Below are 11271 nucleotides of genomic sequence, written 5' to 3'. Positions count from 1 at the left end.
ACTTAAAGAACAGGTGGAGGGGATACAAGTATTTAACTTTTTTGCTTATCTTACTGGCAGGGTTGTTATGGCTGTTAGCTTATTAATCATCGTGTACTGAAATTTGCAGGTACAGCAACAGGTTATTGATGTTGTCACTCACATAGCTTCTACTGCATCCAAGTTTCCAAAAAAATGTGTTGTTCTTTGCCTACATGGTGAGTAATTAGGTTGTTAAACATCCAGGAGTAATGTTGGTTTCTAGGGGCTTGATTGCTCAGCTACTTGTCTCTAACAAATCTGGCTGGATAACTTTTTTGATTAAGTTGCAGTTTTATTATGCCAGCTAGTTGTCTCAATATGATGTACATGTTTATAGGATTTAATTGATTTTTGCAAAGATATGAGTTTGCAATCCAGTGTTGCTGCCACTAGAAATGCCACTATTAAACTAATTGGTGCTTTACATAAGTTTGTTGGTCCAGGTAACTTGTCATTTGGTTTGTGAAAACTAGGGATATGTTGAGTTAAGGATAAGAATTCTAAGATGCACCTGTTGTTGCAGACATCAAGGGATTTCTTTCAGATGTCAAACCTGCTCTTCTAAGTGCACTTGAAGCTGAGTGTGAAAAAAAACCATTTGAGGTATGGTTGAGTTGGGTTCTCTATTTTGTTCCTGGTTGTTTCTTATTTTGGGGTTGTTTATAGCTCTAATTGCTTGGTTTTGCATTTATATATAGGATAAATCAACAGATGTTCATAAAGCAGCTAAAGTATGCATTGGTGAAATTTTTAGAGTCTGTGGTCCTGATACAGTATGTAGACAAAAAATTTTGGTGCCTCCTTTGGTTTTTGTCAAAAAACTAGCAGAACTCCTGAGTTTATTGTCTTGTTACATGACTAGGTGACCAAGAATTTGAAAGATATTCAAGGACCTGCCTTAGCTATTGTTCTTGACCGACTGAAGCACTCTGGGGCTTTTCAAGGTATGTTGTAGTGAAGTTTGTTGAGGTTTTATTATCTTTGTTCGGTAGTGCTGTTTCATAGTGACATAATTTTTCTTTGTTCCCAGAAACATTTGAAGTGGCTAAAACAATATCGATGGGGCCATCATTGAAAAGTGGATCAAAAGTTGGGAAATCTAGCTCTAATGGTAATGGTGACCGACGGGCTGGAAATAAGGCTGTTTCTTTGGTATGTTCTTACCCTGTTTAAGTTATTTTCTTTTCGAACAATAATAAAGATATTGATTTTTTTTCATGGTTTCGGTAGAGAGTAACTTCAACAAAGGGTTCAACGCCAGAATCAATCATGTCTGTTCACGAACTAGAAGAGCACCCTCCCCCAACATATTTCTTAACAAGTTCATGAAGCTAAATTGTACAAGACTACTTGGCAATATAAGCATTTTTGGGAGGATTAAATATTTTTGGATGGATGTGTATGGATAACAAATCTTAGTAGTTTTATTTGTTGATAGATGTGCATGGATAACAAATAGTTATGTTTCAAATTGTTATGATAGATGGATGTGACTGGTGAATGAAAACTTAGAATAGTTGTATTGTGTCGAATGTTAATGAATTATGTATTGTGTCGAATGTTAATGATTCAGTTAATTTGAATGATGCTTTAAAATTATAGGTCTATTATGGATTGAATGAATTATTAGGAATTACAAGTGTATTGTTTTCCTGCTTTAGCGACCAATTTATTAGTCGCGACAAATAAATAATTTTTTTTTGCAAAAAATGACAATTGCCGACCAAGAGTTTTGGTCGCAAAAAATACATCTATTGCTGACCAAAATAGCTCTTGGTCGTGGAAACTCACTTTTGCGGACCAAAAGTTTTGGTCACGAAAAGTAACAAATGGTGACCAAATTTTGTGGTTGTGGAATGTCACAATTGGCGACCAAACTTTTTGGTCGTTGAATGTGATAATTGGCGACCAAACTTTTTAGTCGCGAAATGTGTCAATTGGCGACTAAGATATTTGGTCGGGAAGATATTATTTTTCGCAACTAAAGTGTTTTAGCGACAAAATGAATTAGTCGCGGTAATTAAATATTTAGCGACCAAAAATTTAGTCGGCAAATCCAACTTTTGCCGACCAACCAAAATTTTGGTCGCTAATTACTTTTGCCGACCCTCAATTGGCGACCAAAGTAGCGACCAAAAAAATTGGTCGCGGATAATTTTTGCCAACCAAAAATTGACTTTTAGCGATCAATTTTTTTGTTGCCAAAAGTGTTAATTCTTGTAGTGATTGGTGCTTCCTGGTAGTCAACTAGTTGATAAATTTTTTGAACCACAAAGACTCTGGAAGGAGTATACATAGATAAATAAAGGTTCTACAAAATTAATGAGATATTGGTTAACAGTAAGATAGTCTGCACAAGTATTTTAGTGTTTTCTAATTAAGATTTACTTAGCTATTTTTCTTTTCTTATTTTTGCTTTCTTGTTGTTTTTGTTCTTTAAAATTAAAAAACTCGTAAAGTTGAGGGGTTGGTTGTGTAGGTGCGAGAAGTAATAGCAGGAGAGTTAGCACTCTCTGAATCTGAATCTCTCTCAGTGCAATTCATTTCCTTATACTTGTAATTTTATGTTTTCAATGAAATTTTTATTTTGCTGATCAAAACAAAAATAAGATAGTTTGCATAAGGACATGGTGTGCCTTCCTTTCTTTTTTTATTAAAACTCGAACTATTTCTTTAAAAACTAATCAAAATATTCATTTGTTTATTAAATGTTTTTCTAAGCCGTACAAACTTTCTTTTTGAGCAAGGCATATCAGATTCATCCTATTTCCTTATCCAGGATTTTTTTTATTACGGCACACATAAATGGTCCATTTATAGACAATTATCTATTGCCTTCACTACAAGCAAATCGAAAAACATCGCCATATTATATGGTCTGTAAAAACGCCACCAAAAGATATAGCAGTGTCTATAGTTTGTGTCATTGATACTGCTGCCAAGTTTACGATGTTTTACAAATGTTGCTAAAACTTATAGACGGTGTGTTTCGAAATGCCATCACATGTTGCCTTCTGTTCTGTCATAGATGACGGATGACGTCAAAATGACGACATATGGTAGCATTTTTTTATTTCAAAACGCTATCTTTTTTAAAAAGAAAAAAATTAATAATGACATACTCCATTCTCTTTTCTTTTTCTTTTTCTTTTTTTTTTTTTTAAATTCACAGAACTTCAATCTGCACACATACAATTACAATCAAACTGATTATTGCTCAAATAAAGACTTTGCAAGCTTGAGCAATTTCCAATTTCCCTGGGAATATTTCCAGTGAAGCTATTGTAAGAAACATCAAGTTTAGCAAGATTAACCAGATTGCAAAAAAGACATAGTTCACCACTGGGTCATAATAATTCTATGTGCAGTTCACACCGATCCATCCACATAGTGTTCGGTCACTAGAGCTCCAATTTCCTGGATAATTCCATCCACATGGTGTTTGGTCACTAGAGTTCCAATTTCCTGGATAATTAAACTCACCATGGATGGTTTTCTTGAATTCCAAAAGGTATAGTCCATCCGAATTCAACCCTTCTAAAGCATAAACAAGCAGAACCAGAACAACTAATATTCTTGTAAACCTCACAACCAACCATCCCCAGAGTCAGACATCATATACCCCAAAAGCGTGATTTGATAATTCAGCAACTCTATGCAGACTAAGAAACTCAGATTATCATGTTGAATAACGAAATTCGGGCCTTGGCATTTACAACTAAAATAAAGAATTTACAATTCTAGAAAAGGGTTTTGAAGTGTCAATTGAACCAGGATTTGAATCATGTATTGGACCCAATAATTGAAAATTGAGAAACACAATAAGCAAAATATGTATTACTGAAATGAACCCCATAACTAATTTTGACAAACAACGATGAAATTCCTTTCTGAATAGACATAGAACAGACAAGTTGCAGAAATAAGTCAAACATACTCTAATGGGATTTTATTCTAATAAGATTTTAATTTTGGCCCATTAAGTTGCAAATAGTCTTACATTCATAGCCAAACTTTCCCCCAAGGAAAATTTTCCTTTTTATGTGCACCAACAATAAAAGATTTAACAAATTATAATCCTTTTCAAGAAAATCCATAATAAATACGAACATATATGTACTACACTCTGTAACACCATTTTTTTTTTTTTTTTTTTATCAGCAAAGAAGATGGGAAACTTTATTGATGAAACAAACAAGTACAAGCCTCAATTTACATTAATAAAGGAGGGAAGTGCAAAAAATATCAGAGCTATCACTCCACAATCCCAACTAGGTTAACACCAAGGAGGAAGCACAATTATATGCCAGCACTAAACCCATGGATTGGCGAGACACCAATCCAAAACAGAGACACAAAATGAAAAAACAGAAATAAACCCACCTAGCCACACAGCAAGAGCAACCTTCCAAATCTGCAAACGCCTCCCCCAGCAAACTCCTGCAACAGCTTATACACAATACACTAGCAAACTCCTCCAGCTGCGTATAGACAACTTCTAACCTGCGTATACACTCCGTAACACCATGACTGATCAATGACAATTAGCAATTGGACGTACCCAAAAAACATGCTCAAAGTATTCTAAATATTGGGCCCCGAATCACCGGAAATTGTGAAGATCCACAAGAGCAAATGAGCCCAAATTCTAGGGCTTCTCGTAGCAGCAATCATATGAATAAATTAAATATATACATCAACTTGGATATAGAGTATTGAATACTCATCTCCTTTTTAGGACTCCAAAGTTCAAGTCAAACATGTGACCGATTCTTTGAATTTCTTTTTGTACACAATTTGTTATATGCTTTAAAAAAATCTTAGAATTTTCAAAATATCAGTTGAAAAAGATATATGTCAAACCCATGATTTTTTTTTCTTTGTATTAATTTGGAAATTAATATATATATATATAAAAAAAAAAGATAAAGAAGAAACAATTGGAAAATCTAATCAGACACTAACCATCACTGCTACTATCAAGTTTAGCTAATGGTGAAACACCAATAAATTCCAAAATTTGATATGTTAAAGCATTTAATCCTACCTTCTTCTTTTTTTTATATAGCTTGAAAAGTCCTACGTGAATGTAATTATGTTAAACTCCTTTAACTTAGCACTAGCTTTGTATTTGGCAATGGGCAGTTATGGGTTTTAAGTGATGTTGTAGTTACCAAAATGTCCAAAAGTATACTAAAGCATTTTTTGGTTTTCCCTCCATCCCAAAACTTTTGGTTTCCAGCGAAATGTTAGTGATTGTATTCTCATTATGTGTGATTGAGGCATAGGGATTGTCAATGTTGATCGGCGAATATTCATCCTTCAAATAACGTTGCATAGCAGCCACCAAGACGCTAGAGAAAAAAAAAAAAAAAAAACCTTCAAGCACATTTGCGAAAGCGATCGGCGTGGGCACCAGTGGCGGAGGCAGTAGGGCCTAGGGGGGTCACGTGCTCCCTTGGGTTTTGGGATTTTTTTTTATTTTTTATTTTTTTATAAACATAAAGAAAATATTTTAAATAAAAAAAATTATAAAAATATTATTTAAAGTGAAATGTCAATGTCATTTTTAAAATTATGAGAACAATAATGGTTATTTTGATTAAAAATAAAGAGATTATGATAAGTCATATTATTATTTGTAAAAATTTTAATATAATGGTGATGTCTATCATTATTGACATGCAAATATAATTAATTTCAATAAAGATATAAAATTTATTAGATTGTTAGTTACATTTGACATATGGAATTTATCCTCCATGTGTTTTTTTCCATTCATAACTAAAATGACCAATATATAAATTATGATCAAGCAACACATCTTCAATTATAAAAAAAAATAATAAAAATAAAAAATTGCAATAGGTCATAACTAATATGAGAATGAGTCATAACTAACTATTACTCGATATATAATCATAACCAAAATAACAACCACAAGAAATTATAACTAAATTATATCTAACACTATAATGTGTTAGAATTAAAAACCACGAAGATTATAATTGTGACATATGATAGACACTTTTTTTTGCAATATGTTTTATAGATTTTTTCTACTAAATTATATCATTTCTAGCTCAACTTATCTTCTTTTTTAATTTTCTAATCTACCTATAAAATAGTTACTCCCCAATATTTGTATAAAATTTAATCTCAAACCCTTTAATTTAAAATTCACATTTATCCAAATGAACTCTTAATATTTAAGTTTAGTAACATCTAATTATTGTTTATTATGAGGAAAAAAAATTAACATTGTCATTAATTTGTGCCTCATTTTCACTAAATTTCTGGTTACGCCACTGGTGGGCACTAAGGGTTCTTGAACTGTTACCTTCCGTCGGCCATAACATCGATGAGTTAACATCATCAGCTCATAACGGTGGTGTGGGTGTCGGTCCGCCATGGCAATGGGTTGCGCTTAGTTGACTTTGCTTTGAATATGTGTGGGTCGGTGTTCGTTGTGGTGATTGTAGCATCATCCGGTCAAACATTGCCATTCCCAGATTTGGATGATGTTATTTTATGCTAAAATCGAATATAACAGTATATTGGTTTTTGATGGTCAAAGACACTACAAAAAAAGTGGTTTTTTGCGACGGCAAAACACCGTCGCAAATAGTCCAATCGCCGTCTCAAAAGCTATTTGCGACGGTAAATTTTTTTTTGCGACGGCAAGTGAGGGGTCGCGACAAGGGGGGTTGCAAAAGACCTTTAGCGACGGCAAGTGCCGTCGCCATTGTTTTTGCGACGGGAATATTTCTTTTTTACGACGGCAAATCTCTGTCGCCGATAGTGGATGATTATCTGGGCTGTTTTGCGACGGCACAAGCTTTCCGTCGCTAAATAGATTTTGCCGACGGCAAAATTCCGTCGCAAAAAATGCCGTCGCAAAAAATGTGGCGTTAATGACTATTGGCGATGGCAATTTCACCGTCGCTAAAGCCTTGTTTGTCAAATAAATTCCACACCTTTTGCGACGGTATGGCTGCCGTCGCAAAAAAGCTAGGCACAGCTTTTTTTTCTTTTTTTTTTTGCGACGGGATGTTCTGCCGTCTCAAAAAAAAATTTTAAAAAAAAACCCCTGTTTTACAATTATTTAAAATATAAAAATAACCTATAATGTTGGCAAATGATGTAATAATATAAATACATAAATAAAATAACTAATGTTGGCAAGTGAAAAATAGCTTAAAAAAAATCAAAAAATGACATAATAATATAAATCCATACATAAACAAAAGTTGGCAAATGATAAAAATTCCTAATGTTGGTCACATAATACATACATAATGTTGGTCACAAATTTAAATAACATAAATCAAAATCAAAACCAAAAGTTTTCGTCTTGATTCTTTCGTGAGTTACAAAAACAGAAGTTGGTCATAATCTTTACGCGCCCACATTCCACACGAAGCAAACTGCTACTTAGGAAATATCTGAAAAAAACAAAATAAAAATAATTAATAACAATATAATAGTGGTAATATTTTAATTACAGAAAAATATAAAAAGATTAACTACCATATAATTAGAAAGATAGTTTAGTAAATAATTTTGACTAGAGGAATTAGTTTGCCTAAAGTGAAATCCGGCTCTAACTCCCAAACTGGGAACCCGATTCGAGCCCCGTCTTCTCCCACAAGTCTCTCGTGCCTAGGCGGTCGTGTGTGCCAGGTTTCGTGCTAAACCGACGCCGTTTGGTGATTTTGGGGCGTTAACTCCTCGAATTCAAGTTTCTTAAGGAACTAGTTTGCCTAAAGTGAAATCCGGCTCAAACTCCCAAACCGGGAACCCGATTCGAGCCCCGTCGGGTTCCCGGTTTGGGAGTTAGAGGCGGATTTCACTTTAGGCAAACTAGTTCCTTAAGAAACTTGAATTCGAGGAGTTAACGCCCTAAAATCACCAAACGGCGTCGGTTTAGCACGAAACGTGGCACACACGACCGCCTAGGCACGAGAGACTTGTGGGAGAAGACGGGGCTCGAATCAGGTTCCCGGTTTGGGAGTTAGAGCTGGATTTCACTTTAAGCAAACTAGTTCTTTAAGAAACTTCAATTCGAGGAGTTAACGCCCCAAAATCACCAAACGGCATCGGTTTAGCACAAAACTTGGCACACACGACCGCCTAGGCACGAGAGATAGGCGGTCGTGTGTGCCAAGTTTCGTGCTAAACCGACGCCGTTTGGTGATTTTGGGGCGTTAACTGCTCGAATTCAAGTTTCTTAAGGAACTAGTTTGCCTAAAGTGAAATCCGGCTCTAACTCCCAAACCGGGAACTCGATTTGAGCCCCATCTTCTCCCACAAGTCTCTCGTGCCTAGGCGGTCGTGTGTGCCAGGTTTCGTGCTAAACCGACGCCGTTTGGTGATTTTGGGGCGTTAACTCCTCGAATTCAAGTTTCTTAAGGAACTAGTTTGCCTAAAGTGAAATCCGGCTCTAATTCCCAAACCGGGAACCCGATTCGAGCCCCGTCTTCTCCCACAAGTCTCTCGTGCCTAGGCGGTCGTGTGTGCCAGGTTTCGTGCTTAACCGACGCCGTTTGGTGATTTTGGGGGCGTTAACTCCTCGAATTCAAGTTTCTTAAGGAACTAGTTTGCCTAAAGTGAAATCCGGCTCTAACTCCCAAACCGAGAACCCTATTCGAGCCCCGTCTTCTCCCACAAGTCTCTCGTGCCTAGGCGGTCGTGTGTGCCAGGTTTCGTGCTAAACCGACGCCGTTTGGTGATTTTGGGGCGTTAACTCCTCGAATTCAAGTGTCTTAAGGAACTAGTTTGCCTAAAGTGAAATCCGCCTCTAACTTCCAAACCGGGAACCCGATTCGAGCCCCGTCTTCTCCCACAAGTCTCTCGTGCCTAGGCGGTCGTGTGTGCCAAGTTTCGTGCTACACCGACGCCGTTTGGTGATTTTGGGGCGTTAACTCCTCGAATTCAAGTTTCTTAAGGAACTAGTTTGCCTAAAGTGAAATCCGGCTCTAACTCCCAAACCGGGAACCCGATTCGAGCCCCGTCTTCTCCCACAAGTCTCGCTTTAACTTAGAATGTCTAAATTATGCAAAGATACATTTTAGCTTAGAATGCAAAGATACATTTTATACCTGGTCTTCTGGTGGTGATATATATGGATTCTCGTCTTCTGCAGATTCCCTAAATGCCCGGTGGCCACTCGATGCATCAGGAACCTATGATAGTCAATACATAATGGGTTAATCATATTCGAATTTTATACATAATCTTGTGTGAAAATTGAACTATCAAACAATTTAATATATATCAAACCTGTCTGTTGGGATCCACACTTGCCCCCTATGACACTAAGGCCATCATCTCAGCTCTCATCTGCTGTAAATGTGTAGAGAACTCTGCTCGCAGCTCCTCTCTCAACTCATCCCTTAGCTTTGCACGAACCTTCTGTGTGATCTGATCAATAGTCGATGGCTGGGGTGTTGATTGTGATGGCCCAGCACCATCTTTATACACCGCTCTCCGAGGCACAATTCTCCCGTATGTGCGACAATATCCATTTCCGTCATGACCTATCAACTCATGGAAAATGGCATTCCTAGCCTCCAAAGTCCGACCATCCTCAGGTAGCATAGAGAGTTGACAATTAAACTCATCCTGTATTGAATAAGACATACAAATATATGCCAAATTAAGATGCTTGACAGACAAAAAATAAACTTTAAATACAATCAAAGGTGTTTGGAAACTACCAAGGTCTGAATAACCTCTGGGTCATCTACTCTACGTGTCATAAGCCGAGCATTCATCTTATCAGTAGACTCCTCCTTACTGGTCATCTGCATTTTTTTAGAAATATGAAAATTAGAATCTAAATAATTTGTAAATATACAATGTTTATTTATATACAAAAATAAAACAATAAAATGTAAACCTCATGCCGTATCTGAGAGAAAGTAGTACGCCCTGTGGTATGAGCTATGCCGTGAGCTTGCCGGCTTTTAGCGTTCTTACTTGCAATTTTCTATAACAGGTTCGACAAATGTGAGTATGTAAATATGATTTGTATGTTTACATATCATAAATATAACTTATTTGTATACCTCAGCATCAGAAGTACGCCAATACTCCACAAGTTCTTCCCACTCGCTTGGCACAATGTGCATAGGAACATCATCCTTCAGATTAGGATCAGAACTTCTAGGCTTCAAATACTTAGCATTAAGCTTGTTTTTGTGATCCTTCCATATGCTATTGCAGTTTTTCATGCAGATTGGCTTGTACTCCTCTGGACATATATTCAAATTGTCCTATGAAACACAATTTCAAAGTTTAAATAATAATAACACAATTTTAGAATTCGAATTTGTGGACAAAAATATACTTTTACCTTCACATCCTTCCAAATAGCATCACTAATATCATCAGGCACATTGTTCCAGTCAAGAAAAGTAAGAGGAACAATGTTACCATTCCGCACAATAATGCCAAGTTGAGTAGTTAACTTAGCCATGTTATCCCCTATTGGGCAGTAATTTCCATCAAATTGTATGTCTAGCTTTTTACCAGTACCCCACTCTTTAATGCCCTTGGCACATCCTCTACCACGCCTAGTCGAGGTTGATGAAGAACTAACATGACCTGTGAGATACAATAACAATAAACAATATGCAAAGGTAATAAACAAATGCAAATTTAAATAATGTGAATACAAATCATATCAAATAAACCTGAGGTGGGCTGTGAAGAAGTCGAAGGGTCTGCAAAATACAATGAGAATAAACAAGTTATATATAACGAGCATAAATAAATGTATGTTTAAATAATTTTCATACAAATCAAAGCAAATTTATATACCTGCGGATGGCTCATAAGCTGATGATGATAGCTGCTGTGGTGGCACTGATGGTGGACGCACCGATGGTAGGCGTGGAGGCTGAGTACATGGTAGCTGCTGTGGTGCCACTAAAGGCCCCTCCGATAATGGCCGATGTGATGCCTCCTCTGATGGTGGTGCTACTGATGTCCTGTTATGTAGCACATCAGACATCATGCGATGGGGATGATCAGGCTTCCTCTTCCTTTCCATAATAATCTGCAAGCAATATAACATTAATTAACATTAGAAACATAGACAATGGTTTGTCGTCAACTATAATATGACATTAATTGAACTAATACAATTACAAAGACCAAGTAAATTAAGAAATTGATGATTAACTACAACCTTGGCCTTAATTGAATTACTAATGTTTCCACCACTATCAGCCTATTTGAACATCA

General features: G+C 36.3%; 1 protein-coding gene across 1 annotated transcript; it reads right to left on the bottom strand.

The window, feature by feature from the left end:
* Positions 1-3231: 3231 nt before the first annotated feature.
* Positions 3232-11077, bottom strand: LOC145814496 (uncharacterized). The gene is made up of 5 exons (XM_082911329.1): positions 10846-11077; positions 10719-10748; positions 10379-10629; positions 3397-3486; positions 3232-3300 (listed from the first exon to the last, which is right to left on the bottom strand). Exons 1-5 carry the CDS (start codon positions 11075-11077, stop codon positions 3232-3234), a joined length of 672 nt encoding a protein of 223 aa, XP_082767455.1.
* Positions 11078-11271: the final 194 nt, after the last annotated feature.

The sequence above is a fragment of the Camellia sinensis genome, chromosome 2 (genome assembly GCF_055761805.1).
Source record: "Camellia sinensis isolate YWXY chromosome 2, ASM5576180v1, whole genome shotgun sequence".
NCBI lineage: Eukaryota > Viridiplantae > Streptophyta > Magnoliopsida > Ericales > Theaceae > Camellia > Camellia sinensis.
This window is presented reverse-complemented; position numbering and strand designations above follow the sequence as displayed.